The sequence below is a fragment of the Phascolarctos cinereus genome, unplaced genomic scaffold, assembly GCF_003287225.1.
Source record: "Phascolarctos cinereus isolate Bilbo 61053 unplaced genomic scaffold, phaCin_HiC Scaffold_3;HRSCAF=262, whole genome shotgun sequence".
Taxonomy (NCBI): domain Eukaryota; kingdom Metazoa; phylum Chordata; class Mammalia; order Diprotodontia; family Phascolarctidae; genus Phascolarctos; species Phascolarctos cinereus.
In genome coordinates this window covers 47,146,527-47,170,074 of record NW_027555736.1, presented here as the reverse complement: position 1 = coordinate 47,170,074, position 23,548 = coordinate 47,146,527, and the positions used below count along the sequence as shown (strand labels likewise).

The following is a 23,548-nucleotide window of genomic DNA, read 5'->3' as shown; positions in this document are numbered from 1 at the left end:
GAAGGATCACAGTAGGACTATGGCTTCTCTTTTTTTAGACGCCAAGCCTCTATTAATTGAGTTTAGGTTTTTTGGCTGTCATGTCCTACCCTTGGCTTACATTAAGCTTGCAGCCCACTAAAACCCTAGGATTGTTTTCACACAAACTAATGTCTAACCATGTCTCTCTCATCATGTACTTGTGAAGCTGATTTTTTGAAGCTCAAGCATATGACTGTAGATCTATCCATAACAAGTTCTTTCTCATCAGATTCAATCCATAATTTAGCATCTGAAGATCTTCCTTGGATCTTGATTCTATTATCCAACATATTAGGCACTCTAGCTAGCTTCGTTCCATCTGCACACTTCATAAGCATTCCATCTGTATCTGTTCAAGCCATAAAAATGGTAAAAAAGCACAGGGCCAAGGGTGGAGTCTGGTGACACTTTACTAGGTACATCCCTCTAAGTTCATGTGTATCCATCAGTGAATATTCTTTGGGTCCAGCCATTCAACCAGTCCTACTTCCACCCAAATATTCTATTGTCTAGTCCACATATCTCCATCTTGTCCACAAGGATCATATGAGAAAACTTTGTCAATTGATTTGCTGAAATCCAGGTATGTTACACAGATAAGATTGCACTGATCAACCTCTCTAGTTACTCCATGAAAAACATAATTAGATTAGTCCTTGCATGACTCATACTTGATGAAACCACACTGGCTCTTATGGATCATTACTCCCTTTTCAAAATGTTCACACACTATCCCTTTAAAAATATATTAGGAAAGGCAGTGATATCTGAGTGCCACCCTTTGGGCCAAGAAAACTTGAGTTCAAGTCCTTCCTTTGACACATAATGCTGAGGGGCTGGCTATGGAGAAGTCATCATTCCCTAGGACCTTGGACAATTCTCAAAGACAATATATTGTAGATGGTACAGATACGGAAGGTACAGATGAGTTGCTGATCTATATAAGTGGAGGAGATTCTATGCTGGGCGTATGTATATTCTATAAATTTGCTAGAAATTGAAGCCAGACATATTGGCTTCTTCTTTACTCTTTCCTCCACTTCTGTTTAAAAAAATGTAACAACACCTGCCCTTCTTCAGGCTTCTTGCTCTCCATCATTTTTCTGAGATCACTGACAAAGGCCAGGCAATTACATCAGCTTGTCCTTTCAGTTCCCTGGAGTGCAGTTTGTCTGTGGTGACTTGAACTCAATGAGGGCAACCATGTGCTCCCTTGCTATTTTTCACTCATTTTTTTATCAGAAAAAAAAAGTTAACTGTTCTTTGTCTATCCTTCCTAGTCAGAAGATCATTTTCCTTGGTATGGAAAACTTCATAGATTTAGAGCTAGATGGGAACTAAATACCATTGAGTCAAAACTCATTTTACAGAAGAGAAAATTGAGCAAAGAGAAATTAAGTAACTTGTCCAGGGTCAAATAGCTAGTAGACATCTGAGGAGAGATATGAACCCAGGTGACCCTGATTCTAAGTCCTATCCACTGCACCATATTGCCTCTATAGGCTATAATCATTCTTCTACCTACCCTATGCAGGAATTCTGTCACTTCTTTGTTCTTTCTCTTGGCAAATGATAGTTTTTAAAAATGTTTTTTGTTTTCCTTGACATGCATCGAGTCAGTTCATTTGGCGCTTTAGTGTTCTGACAGTATTCTCGTAGAACCATGCCACTCCCCTGCATTCATCCTCCATTATCTGCCCAACTTCTTTCTTTCATAAGGCCCACATCCAAAACAGCTCAATTACCTATGCTGTTGGGTGGAGGACCACTCAGATCTCATGATGAATTTGCTTCCAATTCCTAGAATTATATCATAGTATCATAGATTTAGAGTTGCAAAGGACTTAAATGTCATCTAGTACAACCTATTCATTTTGCAGATGAGGAAACTGAGTAATGGACAGTTAGGTGGCACAATGGATAGAGCACCAGGCCTAAAATCAGGAAGGACTCATCTTCCTTAGTTCAATTCTGGCCTTAAACACTTACTAGCCATGTGACCCTGGGCAAGTCACTTCATCCTGTTTGCCTCAGTTTCCTCATCTGTAAAATGAGCTGGAGAAGGAAATGGTAAACCACTCCAGTATCTCTGCCAAGAAAACACCAAATGAGGTCAGGAAGAGTTGGACATGACTGAAAAGTGACCAAACAACAACAACAAACTGCACAAGGTTAAGCAACTTGTCTGAGGTAGTATAGGATAGCCAGACTTCAAACCCAGGTCCTTTGTCCCCGTATCTGACACTCTTTTCACTTTATTATGCTGACTCTCAAGATTAGAGGATTTTAGAGCTGGGGCATGAGACCAGATAGTCTGATCCTTCCTCTCTCACACACTATGGATGAATACATTGGGGCTCAGAGAGGAATAAGTGACTTGCTAAAGGTCACAGGTAGTAAGTAGCAGGGCCAATATTTGAGTTCTGGTCTTTTGATTCCATAGGACTTAGACTTGGTCTGCTTATCTCTAGTGGATGGAAATAGGACAAATGGGTGGAAGTTATTGAGAGGCAGATTTAGAACAGGGTAAGAGTCAATATTTAAAGCTCTTTAAAAGTGGAACAAGCTGCTTTGGTAAACAGTGATTTCCCTACCCCTGGAGATCTTCAATAGAGGTTACATGACCATTTGGTGACCTTATAGAAGAGATGCTTGGTCAGGTACATGTTAGAATAAATGGCCTCTGAGGTTCTGGAATTCAGTGAACTTCAGGCTTCCCCCCCCCCATAATTTAACAGGACCCATTCTCGGTCCCAGCCTCTAACTAATTCAAGCTGGCATCTGTCATTGTGAGGCAGCCAAGTGGCCTGTGCTGTTTGCTGCTTCGTGATAGTAGCTGGCCCAGCTTCATTAGAGCTTTAATTGGAAATGGTCTTTGAAGACACATAGCTATGCATGCCCATGCACTGAGTGTCTCAAGGGTTATTTCTATTTTTTTCCCTTTCTGCTGCTAATCAATGCCCTCACCTACCCCTCTTGTTAGTAGCACAAAGAACATTGGACTTAGAAATCAAAAGGCCTGGCTTCTGGGTGTGACTCCTCCACTTACAAAGGACGTGAATCATATTTTTGTCTGGAGCTGTGATTTTTATGGGCATGGGAAATCCTGGTATGGAAATTCCCTCTGCCAATGCAGATCCACAATTAGTCTGTAAATTATATCCTTAGAGATTTGCCTGGTCCATGGAGAGGTTAAGTAGTTTGTCTCTGGTCACACAGCTAATATATACAGAGATGGAATTTTAATGTATTTCTTGTTGATGCCAAAAATGGCCTTCTCTCCACTGCACCACACAGATTTCTGAGGTATATAAGCTAAAAAGAACACAAGCAACCCTGTTTATCTCAAAAACTGGTTGTGCAGATGGAATGGATCAGGATATAAAGGTCTTTGTAACCACAAAGATTCTCATTCTCTCTCTCTCTCTCTCTCTCTCTCTCTCTCTCTCTCTCTCTCTCTGTCTCTCTCTCCTTTTGTCTTCCTCCTTTTTCCATCATCCATTTTATCCTCCCCCTTAATCTTTCTTATCCCCCCTATTCTCATCCCCCACTCCCACCCCCCTCTTCACACTTGCGGCCCGAGTGGATCATGCAAAATGCAACAGTTTAGCCAGGCCCGGGCAATTATAGCCCTTCCAGTGCACAGCTGCTGTCCTCGGTGCTGAAATAATCAGCAATTCCGGAGTTGACTACCTCGCTGGCCAGCCTCACAGATAGAGAGGGAGTCTTCCTAGCTGGGACACACATGTCCCTAATTCAATTAGCTTGCTCCTGAACTTTCCCCTGGGAGGATAGAGCGGAAACTGACAAATTCGTTTTAACAAAGATATTTTTCTCCTCCCCCTCCCTCCTTTTATGCTTTTGGCTCTGCCCAGCTGTATTCCACTCATTAGTTATCTAACAAACTGAGTCCAGAGAAATCTGCTTCCATTCACTAGTGATCTGGGAGCCCTGATGCAATTTCCACCCAGATAAGGGTGTCTCCGGCAAAGGTTGGGTTGGAAACTGCTGGAGCGGAGAAGCTCTCTATTCACATAATAGCTTTCATTTCCGTTGGTTATAGTTATGTATTTTTATCTCTTTATTTAAATGCACAGACAAAGGCATTACCTCCCTCCTCCCCAGGAGGGAGGGCTTTCTTCACCAGGTGGTAGAGCAGAGCTGGCCTAATTTACACTGTCTCCTCTAGTCCCTTTGGCTATATGGCAGCAATAAGCACTCACCTATCTGGCTTATGGTGGAGAAGGGGCCCCAGTGATGCATTACTTTATGAAAAACCATGTCGGTGGGAGCATCCATTGATTGGTTAAGAAGGCACGATGTTAGAAGGGAGGGGGTCCAAACTGTTAGGGATTTTTTTTCAAATAATGGCAGGGACATCTTGTCGAATGGAAATTGAAGCTTTAAAAAACCTTTCAAGGCAGCTCCATTGGTAAGTACGTGGACATGGACTGCACACTTGATCTTGTTAGACTAGAAACAAGGGGACCCTGTGAAAGCATATGTCTATGGCTATTTCAGTGGCTGGGGGTGGCACTTTTGGACTTTCCAGGGATGTCCTGTTAAGGGTGGATATGCTTTAGGTGAGTTTTCATTAGCCTTCTTTAAAGCTAATCCAGATAAAGGTTGTTAGTCAGGGAGGAGGCTGAAGGCTATGATTATGGAATGATTTCTCTTTGTTCTCTTCTTCCTTTGCTCCCCTATTCCTTCTCTGCACCCAAATCCACTCTCATCCTCTAAACTTTGTTTTTTCTTGAGAGCATATTATCTTCTCATGCTCAGGTTTGCAACCAAGAAATCACTCTTGTCTGCTTTCATTCTCCCTCAAGACCCATATCTAATCAGTTCCCAAGTATTGTTGATTCTATCTCCAGAACATCTCTCTAATCCATTCTCTTTTCTCCACTCACGACTGCCACCACTCTAGTTCAGACCCTCATCACCTCTTGTCTGAACTGTGTTAATAGCTTCCTAATTTCTCTTCCTGCCTCATGTCTCCTTTCTCCAACCTACCCTCCACATAACTGTCAAAATAATCTAAGGTACAGGTTATGCCCTGCTCAGAAACCTTCAGTAGGATCCTTATTATCTCTAGGATGAAATACAACCCCCTCCACATCTTAACATTGAAAGCCTCCAAAACCTGGTTTTCTCGTAACTGATCTAACCTTATTTCACATTGCTCCCTTCTACATAATCTACATTCCAGTGAAACTAGACTTGTTCCCCTGAATGCATTTTCTGCCTCTGTGCATTCACAAAAACTGTCACTCATATGCCCCATCTTTCAGAATCCTTATCTTCCTTTAAGGCTCAGCTTGAGTATAATTTTCCCCAATGAAACATTACTGGAAGCCTCAAGTTGTTAGTAGTATCTTCCCTCTCAATCACCTTGCATCTATGTTTCTGTGTACATGTTCTCTTCCTCATTAGAAGGCAAACTCCTGAAGGCAGGACCCATTTCATTTTTATATTTGTATCTCTTCCCTGCCTCCCTTATGCCTAGCACAATGCCTTGCACATAGTGGGTATTTGATGAATGTTTGTTGAATTAAATTCCTTCTTTTATCCATCATCTTCATTCTGTTATTTTCCTCTCTCCTCTTTGTCATCTTCCATATCATCCTTATTTTCTTTTCTCCTCCTCATCTGCCTTAGCCAGCATTGTTATCCTTCTCTTCACCTTCCTTCCTATTAATTTTTCTTCTCTTTTCAAGGTTTGACTCTTTCTTCCTTTTCCTTTCCCACCTGCTCCTTTCAGCCTCAATTGTTCTATATGCTTCCAGAGGACAGACACTTTAGCTACCTCATCTGTGAAATGACAGGGTTGAACTAGATGGCCTCTCTGTTCTTTTCCATCTCTAATCTGATAATCTATGAACTGGAATTGGGAGGGGCTGGGGTGAGAATTGTTACAGGGAGGCAGATCTCACTTTATTACGTAGGACAATGAAATATTCACTGACTGATGGAATGGAGTGGAATGGAATCCTTCAAGAACTGGTGAGCTCTCTCTTTACTAGAAGTCTTTAAATAGAGAGCAAATGACTCTACTGGAAAAGTCCTAGAGAGGATTCCTGCATTGGATGGGATGATCTCTGATGTCTTTCACATGTTGCATGTCCTGAGATTAGACTATTTTCTTTTTTGTAAATACTGTATAAGGTCCTTGAGGAAAAGAACTTCCACTTTTTTTCTTTGTATCCCCAGGACCTAGCATGGTGGCTGGCACATACGAGGTGCTTAACAAATGCTTACTGATTGTTTCACATGCATTTCTCCTCCCTCTCCATGGTCCCTAACTAGGATCTTAGGTTCTTTATCCTACTCTTATTCTGGGAGAAACTACTTTCTGCTGGAGTGAGAAGAACTGATTGTACACCCCCTCTGAGAGGTGGTTGCAGTATGAGGGAAGTGTTTGCTGCAGGGGAAAATATCAAATTCCAATGGAAAAAGCTTTAATGAAAGGGAGGAGGTTTTTAAGGGGAGAGGATACAGTTTTGAAAGTCAGGATGGGGGGCAGCTAGCTGGCGCAGTGGATAGAGCACTGGCCCTGGAGTCAGGAGAACCTGAGTTCAAATCCAGCCTCAGACACATAATATTTACTAGCTGTGTGACCCTGGGCAAATCAATTAACCCCATTGCCTAGCCAAAAAATAAAAAGAAAGTCAGTTTGGGGTGGGGCCTTTTTTTTTGCCACCCTCTTTGCCAGCTCCACCGGGGCCCATGCTATGCTCAGAGGCATTTCCTCTTGGCTCCAGAATCAGTTTCCATCCCTTGGGGCCATAGTGAATGGGAGAAAGTAGGAATGGATTGGCCCATTCTCTTTCTCTTCCACCATCTGGACTGGGAGGATGATGGGAAACAAAGACAGAGACAGAGACAGAGTGGGGGAGACACACACACACACACACACAACACACACACACACACACAGAGAGAGAGAGAGAGAGAGAGAGAGAGAAGAGAGAGAGAGAGAGAGAGAGAGAGAGAGAGCACATGTGCTATCTTTCCTGCCTTGATGAGATTTCAGTCCTGGGAGATTGTGAATTGAGCAGTGGGCTTAGGGTGGAATCTCATAGCCTGGCAAGGGAAGTCCTTTAAAGATCATTCATTTTATTTCTCTGCATTCAGGATAGATGACACGATATCCTGGACCTGTATGTCTAAGGAAGTGAATGTCCATCTAGTGTGGGAAGAGCCTACTGGTTTGTGTTTGTGGACCATTTTGAGCACAGGGGCTGCTAGATATGGATTTGAAAAAAAATCATAAAATCTCTCTTTCCTCCTCCACTCAAAGTTTGGAAAATGCCAATGGAGGGTTTTTTTTTTTTACTCACCCACTCTCCAGAAAGAGCTTTGAAAGCAGTTTGAGGAAAACACCAGGGCATTTCTCTAAGTAGACTTAGAATCAGTTCACCCTAATCCTACTCTCCTAGGGGTTGAAGGCAAAAGGGAGAGGCTAGCTCTAACTCCAAGAGTGGAGCAACCATTGGGCCAGCCCAGGCTGAAAGGTTTCTATGGCAAACATACACCCCAGAACAAGACATGTACCCAGACTCCATGATGAAAATAATAATAAGCAGCAACTACACTCTCTAGGAATCAGGAGACGTGGATTTAGGTTTGGGTTCTGATACTTAGTAATTGTGTGAGCTTAAGGAATTCACTTCAGCCCAACCCAGAGACGGACAAAATAGCGTATCTTCCATTATAAACATCAGAGGACAGAATATCTCAAACAAAGGAAGTTATCTCAAAAAAATAAGGGGAAAATATAACACTAATAACAAACATAAGGGGACAGGATAACATACCGAGAGAGGACTGAAGGATATACATGTTTGAAGATAGGTAATACATAATACAGAATGTCCTAAGATATGTATATATACACATGTATATATGTATGAAATGTGTATAGCACAGTGATGATGCTGAGAACCTGTGACATCCTGAAGTACCATCTGAGTTACCAAAGAGATAGTTATGTCTGTTGAATAGTTCAATGTTTATGTGTACATATGAATGCATGCACATGTGTCAGTAAGAATATATGTGTGTCTTTGTATGTATTTATTAGGAATACAAACATTATCTCTGCATTTGTGTCTGAGTATGAGGGTATAAATATTTCTATGTGTATGAATAGGTGTGTTAATGAGGAGTATGTTGGTGGGTAGGAATTGTGTATGTACAATTATAGATGTGGATTGTGGGATTGTTGCTGTGTATGTGTGTATATATGTATATGTGAGTGTGAGCAGACTTGTGAGTATTTTTGAAGGAGTGTTTACAGACATGTATTTATGAATATATATGTATAATGTATAAGCATACATGTGTATGTGAGTGTATCCTCATGTGTGAGGACACATGAATGGTTTTGTGCATAAATATGTATTTATATATGCACACATACATATAAATCATGTGTATGCATGTGTGTGTGCATGAATGTGTGGTTCATGAATGCCCTTCTAAGGGACTGGAATGGCCCTAATGTCATTGTCCTAGTACGCCACCTCCACCCCCAGCCTGGTTATCTTTTTTCTTTGAGATTCCTCCAAGAGAGGGCTGTGCCTGCAGGGGGTGGGGTGTGGGGGTGGGGTGGCTATAGGAGGGAAGGAAGGAGTGGAGAGCTAAAAATCACAAGTCCCAGATCAAAACAGTCATCAGTGAAATGAATTGGGTAGCATTTTCCCACATGACTAGGAGGGATAATTTAGTGAGGCTGCCAGCTGGAAGGAAAGGGATTAATTCTGCACTTAGAGCTGGTTCGGTGAATAATTCATCACATGGAGACCCCCTTGTGCCCAGACCCCTGGGCAATTATGCCAAGCACTGGCCAGACCTCTCTCCCCTTCTCCATCTCCCCAGCACTGCCGACTTGAACTAACTTGCATTCCCTGAAGGTGAAAGAAAACATGACCCAGTCTCCAATACACTCCTAGGAGACATCTGGACATTTGGGGAGAGGAAGAGGGAAAGAGGAGGAAGAGGCTAAGAAGCAGAGCTGATCCCAAAACAGACTGCACTCCAAGAAAAGAGTGTCCTAATTCTAGGTTAGAATCAGCCTATAGCAAAGCTGGGAACATGGCCAAGTCTGTGCTTGGTACTCTCCCATCTTATTTCTGCACATACTCTTCCTTTTCAGGATCTGGACTCCTCACCCAGTCAGGCCCCCTGGGCAGCCCTGGACAGCTGATGGAGGAAAGCCCATGATAAACTCACTCATCTTAGAGGAGGTTAGGACTGAATGAATTCCCCCTTCTGAGAGAAATGACAGAACCCAGAGAAGGTAATTATAAACTGAGAGGCATTGTGGTGCAATGGGTAGAGCTCTGGACTTGGTATCAGGAAGACCTGAATTGAAATCCCTTATTGGCTACATGACTCTGACAAGTCACCTGAGCCTCAGTTTCTTTATCTGTAAAATGAGGGGGTAGATTTAAAAACCTTCTAATAATACCTTTTCCCACTCTAAATTTAAGACTGTTTGGTCCAATGTAAAAGGTATTAATGGGAGGATTTCATAATTAGGGAGGCATACTGTATTGGGCCAGAGATTCCTCCCTGCCACCCTTCACATAACATTCAGAGGCCTTCACCTCATAGCAAGGCCTTGCTTCCTATCTAACCACAAAGTTGACAAATTACCTGGTAAAGCCTGAGAGGAAATGTCATGAGCTGGAAAAGATAAGGTGGCCCAGTGCTTGGCCATAGCAAGCCAGTTTAGGCTTTGAGTTTTGGGGTTCTGGATTTAGACCCCATTGTTCTCTACCTTATTCTGGCTTCACCAAGGTTGCTCTGAGGGTGGGTTTATGCATGCACTAAAGATGGACAGAGTGAAAAAATGCAGCCAAACAACTGTTTGTTGGATACTTGGGGTTCTGTACATGTCAATATTAAAAAATGGTTCCTTAACCATTTGCAACGATTTATTTCCCCCTTAAATAACCAACTGTTTTGGTGAGAAGATGAGTCTTGAACCATTAGCTCAGTCATAGGACTCACTCTCCAGCATCGTAGGATCATAAAATGATGTTTGAAAGGGGACCTCAGAAATTATTGAACCCAGGAATTTTTGAGCTTTCTTGTATCCTAGATTCCTTTGGCAGTGTCTGGTGAAGTTTATATGCCTCCTTCTCAGAATAACATTTTTAAATGCATAAAATAAAAACATAAGATTACAAAAGAAAACAGTTCTAAAATGGTGAAATAGAGTTCTCAAAATATTTTTAAAAGCCAGGTTCATGGACCCCAAGTAAGCATCCTAGATCTATACCCAGATGTGAGTAGGAATTCCCTCTATCATGTCCTGTCAAGTGCTCATTCACTCTCATTCATTCATTCATTCATTCAACATGTTTTTTGTTTAGCTAGTATGAGGCCTTGGGGGGCTCTGAGCCTCCCACATTCAAAAAGAGATACTTGCAGCCTATTATACTATGCTTTGGGCAGCTGAGAACTGTTGCCCAATCATCTGGTCAGTCAAAAGTCAAAAGGAATCTCCTGTTACAGTGTGATGCCATTGGGTGCAGGAGATAAAGAAGGTAGTTCACTATTTAGCATCCTCATCTTGCAGACGTGGATAGGGAAGCCCAGAGAAGTGACCTGCCCACAGTCACACAGCTAATAAGTGACAGATCCAGGTCCAAACCAGTCTGGATAGTCATGGGGGAGGGTGCACACATTAAAAGGACAATAAGATAGAGATAATTAAGGATGAACAAATGCACATATCCTTGTTTTCTATCTATTTATGGTACGTGGTGTCTCCCCCTACAGAATGTAAGCTTTTTGAGGGCAGGTACTGTCTTTGTACTCAAAGTACAAAGGCCTATCAGAGTGCCTGGCACATAGTATGGCCAGGTTCCTATTCATACACATAATGAATTCTCTGAAGTGGTTGTATGTATTCAAATTCATACTATTTGAAGATAAAATTATATAAAATATGGTCATTGGTTTTAGCAAAATGGAAATATGTAGGGGAAATTTGAACAGAGGAATCATTATTTATATTAATCAGGACCCAGCAGTGTGATAATTGGCTGATCAATTGGCCATGATTGAAGTGCATCATCACAGCAAGATTGGGAGAGCCAAGGAGTTTGGACTGTAGACTCTAAATGGTTGGAGTCAGTTGTCTCCTCCCTTTGAGATAACCTAGCAATGCTTCATAGGGAAACATCACAGGAATGGGGGGAGAGAATAAGAAAAGGTCCTAGGAAATTGAGGAACAACTCTACCTCTGTTGTAGGTTTAAACATTGCCCCAATGAGGCAGCTAGGTGGTGCCGTGGATAGAGTACTGGACCCAGAGTCAGGAGGATCTGTGTTCAAATAGGACCTCAGACACCTAACACTTACTAGCTGTGTGACTCTGGGCAAGTCATTTAACCCCAATTGCCTCACCCCCCTAAAAAAAAAACCCGAAAAGCCTCTACTCAAATTCCCCCTTCGGAATCTCCATTGGAGATTCTCCCTTGGAGAACTTGGACTCGTGGCTTAAGTTTAAGGGAACTTCCAGGTCTAGGTGAACCTCTGCTTTCCTTCCCTCTTAACTTACCTTCTTATCCTCATGTTTCTGTCTCTGGGTCTCTAGGACCTCAACATTGTCTGGGACAACTCCTAACTTATGCAACATGCCCCCTCTTATTTCCTTCCACCTTTGGAGAAAACCAAAAAAGTACTAAAGAAAGGCCATGAGCAGAATCTGAAGAGCTGAATTTGTGAGTCCTAGATGATCTTTTGCCTCAGGGGAAAAAAATCAGTTGGTCTTACCTCTGAGGAAATTACTTGGAAAGAAAGGTTAACAGTGGGCGTTCCACCTGAAATCGTTTTCAGCTTAGTTCTCTGGGAAAGAAAGGACAGAGGATCAGTACATGTAAGCCAGCCCCATGTTTCCTGTCAGGACCAGTCCTTGTCCTCTTGCTTTTACCAGCTCTGATCCTTTCTCCCAAATGTCTACAACTATATAAACCAGGTAACATAGTAAGCTGCTCACTGGTTTAAGAGTCAGGCCCTTCCCTCATTCCTTTCTCCATGATCTTCTCTCTAGTCAAAGGTCCCACCTCCCTCACTTCAGAAAGAAACACCCTCATTGGAATGGGAGTTAGCCACCGAATCAAGGAGTCTTCATTATTGGTGCCCATTAGACTACAAGCTTTATGGAGATGGTAACCAACTTTTTGTATTCCCTTTAGCACCAAACACACAGGGTCCTGTATGTAGTGGGCACCCACTAAATAAGTTCTACCCTAGGGATTGTCACCAGGTGCTTCTCTAAGGCAATAAGCCAGCAAGAATGAGTTCAGCAAGTCGAATCAGGCAAGGAACTGAAACTCGAATTAGCACTCACCCCGCTTTATTCTAGTTTTGAAATGGGGGGAGTGGTTCTAGAGTACTCTGGACACTTAAGACCATGAAGTGACCTCTGTTTACCAATTGGTGAAACAGGAAGAACTCTCTATTAAGTATAATGGAGAGGTATTTGAAAATGGCTCCCACGTCTCGTGATACCACCTCCATTTCATGCGATGAGGTTCTGGGAGCTCTCTAAACAAGAGACTGCTTCTTCTCACGGAATCTGAGTTGGCAAAAACTTCATATGTTCAATAGCTACCTCATTCCTACCAATCTGGCATCTCTTTAACCCCTGGAGTGACAGGGATCACAATACACTGACTATCTGTTATGGGCAGTATGTTGACAATTCACTCAATTTCTGGACAACTCTGAATGGCTGAAACTTTCTATTTTATAGACTCGAAGATCTGTCTCTCTGCAGTTTCTATTCACGGCATTCTATTTCTGCCCTCTGGAGCCAAGTGGAGCAAGCATGATCCTTCCTCTGGAAGGAAGTCCTTCAAATATCTGAAGATCACTATCATGCCCCTCTGTGGCTTCTCTTCTCCAGGCTAAACATCCTTAGTTCTTTCAACTAACTATCATAAAACTTAATTTCATGTCTCCCTGATCATCCTTGCTGTGATATTGATTGTTAATAACCATAATTATAGCTAGCATTTATATAATGATGGCTTTAAGGTTTGCAGAGTGCTTTTGATATATTAACTCATTTAACTATCTCTGCGATCTTGGGCAAATCTTTTAACCTCCTTGGGCTCAGTTTCCTCATCTGTAGGAAGGGTCCAACTAGCTTGTTTTCTAAGGCCTCTTCCAGTTTCAAATCTATGTAATTAATCTCTGGGATGCTCCATCTTGTCAGTGTCCTCCCTACATTTGAATTCTTTCACTGGTAACACTTCCATTGTCATTGTCTTAGAACCTGAGGGGACTTCCTTAATACTGTTACTTGTTATTTTTTTTTTAAAAAGCTTTACATATATCATCTCATTGGATTAAAATCATAGCTAGCATGTTTGACTTGGATTCAGGAAGACCTGTGTTTGAATTTTGCCTCAAACACTTACTAGCTATGTGACCCTAAACAAGTCACTTAACCTCTGTCTGCCTGAGTTTCTTCATCTGTAAAATGGAGATAGTAAGTTACCTCCCAAGGTTGTTGCAAGGCTTAAATGAAATCTATAGGTAAAAAAAAATTTTGTAAGCCTTTAAAATGTTATGCAATTGCTATTTTCTATTATATATAATATCATTATAATATAATGATATATTTTATATAAATAGTAGTAGTAGTAGTAGTAGTAGTAATAGCAGTGGTGGTGGTGATGGTGGTAGTAGTGGTGGTGGTGGTGGTGGTGGTGGTAGTAGCAGTAGTAGTAGTAGTAGTAGTAGTAGTAGTAGTAGTAGTAGAAGTAAGTGGTAGTAGTAGATCCCTTACTCCTCCCCGTTTAGCTTCTTTCCTGTATCTTCTTGTAATTTCTCCCCCCCCCCATTGATCCCAGTTCTGCCCTCTGGGGCCACACAGAACAAATTTAATCAATCCCTCTTTCATATAACAGCCCTACAGACCTCTAAAGACAACTATCATGTCTCACCTTTCTCTCTGATCCCTGATGTCTCATGTGTTTTCAGGCTAAATCTCCAGTACACACACAAAGAGACTGGAACTGCCAGAATTCAATCCTCAAAGGTCTTTATTTTCCATACTCTACATGGCCTCTATACCTTCTGGTAAGATTGTTCAACCAGCTCTGGATCAATTTCACTACATCATGGTTTGCCCCACATCTTGTCAACTGGGATGCTGTGAGATAATTTAGTCAAATGCTCAACTGAAATTATGCTCTTCCCTTTTCTCTGTCTCTCCCCAACCTGACAAGAATGTCTTTTCCCCCACTGGTTATGTTTTCTGGCCTTTTGATCTGTATTCCCACCCAAATTAATTTGAACAAAGGCCCAATAAAAGGAACCTCTAAAACACAACTAGAGCCCCCAGCTTCTACCTTTTGGGTTCAGGAGTTGGCTCCCTTTAACCAGGGTGTTATCATAAGATCATACATTTAGAGATGGAAGGCCTTCCAAGACCATATTTTGCCTCATTTTGCAGATGAAGAAACTGAGGCCCTAAAAGGTTAAATGCCTCACCCAAGGTCACTCATACCAAGTATCATTGGTGGGATTTGAAAGTGGTTCCTCTGACTCCAGAGCTTTGGCCCCTCGTTTCCAAAATGGGGCTAGTAATACCTGAACCTTATACTTCACTGGGATTTGGTTAAGATCAAGTGAGAATCTGACAAAACTGCTTCCTGAGATAAGGAAGGTAAAAGAGCTTTGGAAACAGAGACGAACACTTGTGAAGTAGGATTCAAATAGTTCCATCTCCCACTTCTCTGCCTTTGCCTACGCTGTGTCCCATGCTTGGGATAAACTCTCTTCTCTCCTTGACTTAATAGATTCCCTTATTTCCTTTAAAGTTTAGCTTCAGGGCCATATCCTACTTTTCCTGCTCCCCTCAACTACTGCCCCTTCCCCCAAAACTATATGCATTTATTTTATATACACTTATTTTTGCATAGGTGGTTGTCCTCTATAGAACATAAATTTCTTGAAGGTAGGGAATATTTAATTTTCATTTGTATCTCCTAGCACTGTGACTCTCATATAGTAGGCACTTTAATAAATACTGTTGATCAATTGCCAATATGTCCCAAGGAGGTACCTCCCCCAGAGTCCAGAATCAGTATCCTTAAGAGAAACATGCCAGTTGGAGATCAATGGGGTATATGAGAGTAGCCTTCCACTATTTGAAGGGCTATCATAAAGAAGAGAGATTAAGCTTGGTCTGCTTGGCCCCAGAGAATAGAACGAGGAGCATTGCATGGGAATTTCTGAGAGGCAGAGTTCAGATTGTGACAAGGAAAACTGCCTGACATCTAGAGCTATCTGAAAGTGGTTTGGGCTGCTTTTTGAAGAAGTGAATTCCCCATCACTGGAGAACTTCAAATAGAGATTGACCGTGTGTGTGTGTGTGTGTGTGTGTGTGTGTGTGTGTGTGTGTGTGGTGTGTGTGTGTGTTTTGTAAATGGCCTCAGAGCTTCCTTCCAATGCTGAGATTCTATGATTCTGTGAAAAAGGGTCCTGGGCAGGGACTCTAAGGCTGAGGGGAGAGACACATGGCATAGTTAGAAGGCAGGTGGGGGTGACTGACCAAGATGGGGAGCTTTTTCACATGTAGTGCAGTCGGTGTTCCTGACATCATTTTTCGGTAAACTCGGTTGTTGAGTGGCAACACAGAGATACCCAAGGGCTTTATAAGGTTCCAGGATTCTTTCTTGGGCACTGCAGGAAGGAGAAGAGGAAACATGGTGAGGTCTCCTCCTACACAAGCCTGATCTAGCCTTGTCCCAAGGCCAACAAAACTAACTACTACAATGCTTTCTAGAATGTTTGGTCTCTGTCATTCGATTAACCTCTCTAATTATGTGTTTAAGGTACAGTTTTGCTTTCTTAGAATTTCATCAAAAGCTATCCTCTTGAGTTTCATAACATTGCTTGCTGTAGAATATATACATGCCTACACATATTTCTGCATAGATATGATCATTAATAAGGCTTCATTAAATCTTTGGGTATTGGAAGTTTATTCCTCTTCCCTCTGTATAATCTTACCATTTCTTCCCAAAAGGATAGGGAGAATATATGCCTCATTTAAGAGAATAACCCAAAGCCATTCTCCGGGCACTTGCCAGATAATTAGTACTTCTCCTGTTAAGTATTATATCTTTCTTTTTACTTTTCATCCCTAAAACTGGACATGAAAGTCTCTACTCTTTTTTTTTCTCCAATAATAACTTCATAGAAAAAGTATGTTAGGGAGATATGAATCCTGACTGGCTAAAAGACTTCTGGGAGAAAAATTAAAGAAAGGGAGAAGTGAAAAAGAGAGAGAAGAGAATTTTAAATGGCAGATAGGAGGCCCTGATGCTGTAAGGATGTGGGGAGGTCATAGCACCCAGCACCTATACTCTAGAAACTAAGAATGGGCAAGACCATCCTGTTCTCTGTTGAGCTGAAATTTCTCCTCACTACCAAGTTGTAAAGACCCCCCCCCAGCTTGTTTTCTATTGTCTGAACAAATCTATGTAACTTACCCGAGGTTGCCATTTTACTGCTTGCTTCAATAACTATGTTTGCTCATTATCTGTGATTATCTATTGTGTACTAACCATGTAGGGAAGGGAACTATGTTAGCCAAGATTAAACTGTTACCCTCTCAGTCTATGGGTGAGATTAAATCCCTCTTCTCTTCACCTCTGAATGAGGTGGCTTTTTCCTGAACCCCAAGAGAGTGTAGCACCCCTAGACTACAAAGATATGATTGTCATATGTAGATATAATTTTAGCTCTATATACCTCTTAAAGATAGGAGAGAGGTGCATTCATCCAGTCATAACCACCCTTCAACCCGTCATGAAGATGGAACTCTGGTTTTCTTGGAGATGGGGTGGAAAATTCTAGATCCTAAATCTGTGTATCAATCTATGCTACCCAGGCACCTGGACCCTGTGGCTCATTTCAACCTGTTATATGCATAATATAAGCACTTGATTACTGTCTTGGGGGGGGGGTTAGCACAGTGCTTCCAGGGCTCAGAACAATGCCTGGCACATAGTAGGCATTTAATAACATTTATTGACTGACTGACTACTTCACCATTGACTCTTGTATGAGTCTGGATTCCCTAGTTATGATGTAAATTCTTTGAAGTCAGAGGTCTCTGTCTTGTCTTCCTCCTGTCTTTCCCATGGCACCTGACACAGGATTAAGCACACAGTAGGGGTGCGCCTGGATACAAGATTGAAGCACGTATCTCCTATGTCTTGGCCCGTTACCTTTACCTTGATAAGAAACTCAATCCAGTTTGTGGCCTGAAAGAAAGAAGGCCTCGGGCATGTTATTGGGAACATCTTATATTTCCCAGGGTGGGGAGGAGTTGTTGCCATCACATATATGGTTGTAGGAAGATAGGAAATGTAAGCTACTCTAGCCAATGGCCACTGAAGTCTTGCTCTGCCTTGAGGTGGAACTTACTTGGAGTCATGGGATAAAACTCCAGTAATAGGGCCAGATCGTCATTGAACTGTGTACATCCATTCCGGGCTTGGTAGAGGAAGGAGGTATTCCATTCAGGCTGTCTGGCGGGCCCACCAGGCTTAGATACCTAATGAGGAGAAAAGGAAGTCAGCACCATAGTTGGGGAGCTAGCCTTCTCCCAAAATAGAAAAACATCTGGGTAAACACTACAGAAAGACATCCTTCCTCCCTCCCTTGTCTGCTCTTCTCTTTTCCTAAACCATGGTTGGGGCAAAAGCTTGGACCTGGAACTATGGAGAAATCCAGATCTGGCCTCCTTTCATCTTCCTTGACAAGCATCAACTCTTTCCTCTTTCCTCTTCACACACACACACACACACACACACACACACACACACTAGTTGTTTCCAGTGCCTCTGCTCAAGAAAACCAACCAACTTCCAGTTCTGGCCACACTAATCTGGACTGAGACAAGGCATTCCAGAATAATTCCAAGGCATGACCCAGGATAATCATTAAATGTGCAAGAGGCAAGAAGGCTGCCAGCCCCAAAGAAATCAACAGGGTAGATTAAAGTTAACAAGATGAAGTCAATAAACTTCAAGTGCTGCAATTGACTTCAACAAAGTCACTTGCACAAGTGCAGGGTTGATGTAAGTGTGGCTAGAGAACAGTTTGTGAATAAAGTGGACTGCAACCTCAGTGGCACTGAGGTCAAGAAAAATTAGTGTGAGCATAGGCAGCCTTAACTAAGGCTAGAATAAGGGTGATTATGGTTCTACTGTTCTCTGTCCTGGTCAGACCACACCTGGAGTATTGTGCCCAATTTTGGGCACCAATTTTCAGGATGTACATTAAGGAAAGGGAGAATCCAGAGGAGGACAACTAGCATGATGAGAAGAATGGATGTCATGGACATTCAGGGCTCATTTGAAGGAACTAAAAGTGTGTAGCTTGGAATGGACATGGACATGGACATGGAATGGACATGGTCATGCTCTTCATATATTTAAAGGCTTGACAGATGGAAGAGGAAGTATACTTGTACTCCTTAGTCCCAGAGAGGAGAGCTAGTACCAAAGAGTGGGTATTTCAGGGAAAGAAATTTCAGCCATTATAAAATAGAACTTCCTAATAAATGTCTAGGTGGTGGAGTGGATAGAGCTGAGATTGAAAATCCTGCCTTAGTCACTTATTAGTTGTGTGACACTGGACAAGTCACTTAATTTTTCTCAGCCTCAGTTTCCTCATCTGTACAATGGGGCTAATAACAGCACCTACCTTATAGGGTTGTTGGGAGGATCAAATGAGGTAACATACATAAAGCTTCTAGGAAATCTTAAAAGTGCCTTATACATGCTGGCTATTATGAATAATATTATTAATGAGAGCCACTTCAAAAATGGGATGTAGAGCTCTCACTAAAGAGCTAGAGATCTTTAAGTAAAGACATAAAACTGATCAATCACAGCCCTTAGCTCTCTCTCCCACCCCCATCCAATCAGTTGTTAAGTGCTGTTACTTCCACTTTCTTAACATCTCTCATAGCCTCCCCTCCTCTTTTCTGACACAGCAGCCACCTGGCTGTAGGCCATCATTACCTCACACCTGGATTATTGCACGGTGGGTCTGTGGGTGGGTCTGTCTGCCTCAAATCTCTCCCCAGTCCAGTCCATTCTCCATTCAGCTGTCGAATTGATTTTCTTAAAGTGCAAGCTGGGTGTATCACATTCCACCCTTCACCCCCATCATCCCTACTCACTAAACTCCAGTGGCTCCTGATTACTTCCAGGATTAGATATAAAATCCTCCATTGGACTTTTAAAGCCCTTTGTAACTTGACTCTTCTGTACCTTTACTGTCTTCTTACCCCTTACTCCCCCTCCTCATATTTTGTCTCCTTGCTTTTTCTCCCTCAGCACACACTAGACTCCCAGTGTTTTCACTGGCTGTCCCTAATGCCTGGAATACTCTTTCTCCTCATCTTCACTTTCTAGCTTCCCTGGTTTCCTACAAATCTCAGCTAAAGTCCTGCCATCTGCAGGAAGATTTTCCTCATTCTCCTTAATCTTCCCTTTTGGAGAGAATCGAACTTTCCCTCTGAGACTACATTCAATTTATCCTGTATATATCTTATTTGTACATAGTTGTTTGCATGTTGTCTCTCCCATTAGATTGTAAGCTCCCTGAGAGCAAGGTCTGTCTTTTGCTTTATTTATTTTATTTTTGTATCCACAATACTTAGCACAGAGCCTTATATATAGTAGTAACTTAATAAATGTTATAAAACTGACTGGCACATGGTAAATGTTTAATTAATTCTTTATTCATTCATTCATTCATTCATTCATCACTAGTCCTGATTACAGACTGATCCCTTATGTTATTCGTCTTACTCCAATATTTGATCACCCTTATTCCTAACATGAGGACAGGAGCAAAGAATGGAGTGTCCTTAAGGGTGTTCCTCAAAGAGTTAAATCCTTTGCCACTGGTATGGGTGAACTGCTGCTTGGCTGAAGGTGAAATGGGGGTTGGGGAAGCCATTGTCTGAAAGATGCTAATGGAAAGGGACAGGCCTGATGGCATGCTGGAATGGTGGAATTAGTGAATATGATTAACTGGTGTAAATGTGACCTCAGTAAACCCATTAACCCTTGTGACCAGAGCACCCTCCCCTGAGCCCAGGACCAGGACTCCTTCCTCTGGGCCATTATCAGGGCTTTTCTGGGCTCAGCAATGAGGCAAGTGGCTGCCTTCCTACATCCTCCTTTATGCTTCCCTCTAGGGGTCCCACATTATTTCCACCCCCCACAGTCCTTTCCCTTCCCCATTAAAAATGGGGTCACTACCTTGCTGTGTGATCTTGGATTAGTTATTTTCCTCTCTGAGCCCAAGTTTTCTCCTTTAGAAAATGAAGAGGTTGAACAAGGAGACGCCTAAGGTCCTTTGCCCAGATATCCTGTGTGTGCCAGAGGCAGACGGTGGTGGAGGAAAGAGTCCTGAACTGGCCTGCAAACCTGAGACCTGGTCCAAGTTCTGTTATTCACTGTGTGACCTTGAACTGTCATCTGGGAGTTATCTTCTCTAAGGCCTCTGTTTATTGATCTCTAAAATGGAGAGAATGGGGCTTGGAAAACAAGCCCCACACAAATGTCAGGGGTTGTGATAACGGGAATACATCGCTTGCCTGGGCTTTCTCAAGTGAACCCAAGGGGGCTCTGACAGTCCTGAGTAGGGATGCGAGAAGGTCCCTCTGTAACTTTGTTCCTTACACTGAAATCCTGTCCTTCCCCTACTCCTCCTCATAGATAGACTCATCAGTCTTTTGACCCGGAAGGAACCTTGGAGACCTAAAACAGTCCTCGTCATTTTATAGGAAAATGAAACCTACAGAGGTTAAGGGACTTACCCAGCATCACAGATCATGAGTGGAAGAGCCAGGACTTGAACTCAGATCTTCTGACACTCAAAACAGTGATATTTCCATGATACACCCTGCCTACCCTTTGGATCAAAGTTACTGGCACAACTGTTTTAAAGCCCCTCTCCATTGGTACAGGACATGTCTCTATAGTCATAGGTCAGGGGGGAAAGTCCTGGATCTTGACTTCAGTTAAGTAGTTCTGGGGATCAGGGGATACACTGTCATCGTGAGAAAAGAGCACATTCAGAGGAAATGGATGTATCTTTCCTCAGCTGCTTGTTCTTTCATGCCCATTTGGAGGCAGAGTTGTGTAGTGAGAAATGCATGGGTGGTAGAATCAGAGGACCTGGTTCAAATCCCAGCTCTGACATGAGTACCTGTGCCATCTCTGGCAAGTCATAGGCCCAGTTGGAGCTACAACATCTGCCCGTCTTTAAAATAAGGAGTTTGCTTTCTAAGGTCTTTTGCCATCCTAACTCCTCAGTTAACCCCACCAGCAGAACACAGCTCAAGCTAGGAAGGGAATGTTTAAGTGGTCTGGGAACACATTGGGGTAGGAGGAGAAAGAAGACTGCAGGAATGTGGCTTCTGGGATTATGTAATAAGGGCCTGCAACTGCCTCTACTTTGGAGACCATGGATCATCTCGGAGGACATGAAGACATCCCTATTCCCATGACTGATCCCCCTTCAACCTAAGCTGAATTCTTTGCCAGTTCAATTCCATATAAACTTGGCTCTTTGACCTATAAAACCTTTCATAATCCGGTTCCATTTTCTCTTTCTAGAGAAAATTATTCCTTCCTTCACACACTCCACATTATGGCAAACTGGCTGCTACGCTATTTCCCACACACAACATTCCACCTCCCACATCAGTGACTTTGTACAGGCTGTTCTGAGGCTTGGAATGTTCTCCCTCCTCACCTCCACTCTGAAAATCCCTTGTACCCCTCCAGCTCCTGTGCCACCTCACAACAGGTCGTCTGCTCTCCTCCAGTGGTTAGTGCTTTCATTCCTTCCCCCAAAGACTTTGTATTTACTGATTTGTGTACACATTGCATGAAGGCAAAGAGACAGGTCTTGTACCATCCCTCTTCTGGCTCAAGTGACACATATCCATTTTACGCAAATGAGCAGTGACATCCACCCTTGACCTTCCTGTGTTTGTCCTCCTCATCCTTGTCCTCCTCCTTCTTGTCCTTGTCCTCCTCATTTTGCTTGTTATGTTAGTCATAGAGAAAACCAATGTTACTTTGCTCTCCAACCCCCCCCCCAACAAAAGATTAGTAAGCCTTTGCCCAGCCTTCAAGACTAGAACAAATTACCTTCCATTTCTTTTGCTTTTATCTCTATTATCTCCATCTCTCTCTGTCTCTATCACTATCTCCATCTCTGCCTTTCTTATTTCTGCCTCTCTATCATCTTCATTTCTATCTCTACCTCTATCATCTCTCTCTGTCTCTATCATTATCTCTATCTCTGCCTTTCTCATCTCTACCTATCATCTTCATTTCTGTCTCTACCTGTATCATCTCTATCTGTCTCTATCACTATCTCTATCTCTGCCTTTCTCATTTTTACATCTCACTCTACCATCTTCATCTCTATCTCTACATCTATCATCTCTTTCTGTCTCTATCACTATCTCTATCTCTGCCTTTCTCATTTTTACATTTCACTCTACCATCTTCATCTCTATCTCTACCTCTATCATCTCTATCTCTGTCTCTATCATCTCCATCTCCATTCATCTGTATCTACATAGATACAGTATCTCATTATCTGTATCTACATAGATATGCATATATATATATATATATGAAGTTGTTTGTATTCAGGATTCACTTGGCTGACAGGGACGTTGTCAAGCAACGGCTTATGATAAAAACAAATTTCTCAATGTGGTTTGTCTTCCCAATTAGGGAACTGTGGTACTTTACCTTGGCAGCTGTCTTCTCCTAGTACAACGTAACCTCCTTGAGGCCATGGACACCTGTTTTTGTCTTTGTACCCCAGTACCTTGGGTAGCCTCATACATAGCAACTACTTAATTAATTCTTGTTGAGCCAAATTAAATTGAACCAATATTTATAAAGTAGTAATTATGTGTAAGACACAATTTTGGACACTAGGGATTCTTCATACCAAATTGATGCTGCCCCTGCCTGAAATGAGCTTACAGTTTTTTGGTGGGGGGTGGGGAGGAAACATAACTTGTACACAGATCAGTATAATACAAGGTAAAGATTTGCTAGAGGGTAAGGGAGAGATCCAGAAGAAATGTTCTAGGGAAATGTGTGAAGGGAGAGAGCATTTTCAATTGGAGTGGCAGTTGGGTAGTCAAATTAAAATGGCCACAAAGGGATTCAGACCACTATTAGGATCTTAAACTAAGTAACTGATCTAACTAGCCTTAATTGGTTAGAAAAATGCCATCTCTCCAGACCACAATGGCTAATTTGGGAGGCAGTGGTAGGGGCAGTTTGTTCCCCTCTGCCACCTAGTGCCAACTGCAACAAGACTAATCAGAAGGCTGATGATCCTCCAGTGTGAAGGATAGAGACTTGGCTGGGAGGCAAGAGATCTGGGTTCGAGTTTCACCTTTACTACTTATTAGCTACAAGATCTCA

The 23,548-nt window shown here is 42.3% G+C and overlaps 1 protein-coding gene across 7 annotated transcripts in view; it reads right to left on the bottom strand.

Annotated features, from left to right (window-relative positions):
* Positions 1-23,548, bottom strand: part of CCDC33 (coiled-coil domain containing 33) — a 221,305-nt gene that overhangs the window by 104,330 nt on the left and 93,427 nt on the right. For 6 of the 7 annotated variants that reach the window (XM_020994637.2, XM_020994640.2, XM_020994645.2 and 3 more), the window contains exons 8-10: positions 17,487-17,616; positions 15,604-15,734; positions 11,811-11,882 (exon numbers count right to left, since the gene is read on the bottom strand). In XM_020994637.2, coding sequence (XP_020850296.1) covers positions 11,811-11,882; positions 15,604-15,734; positions 17,487-17,616 — 333 coding nt within the window. The remainder of the gene's footprint in view (positions 1-11,810; positions 11,883-15,603; positions 15,735-17,486; positions 17,617-23,548) is intronic. The other variant, XM_020994641.2, reaches the window with a different exon arrangement.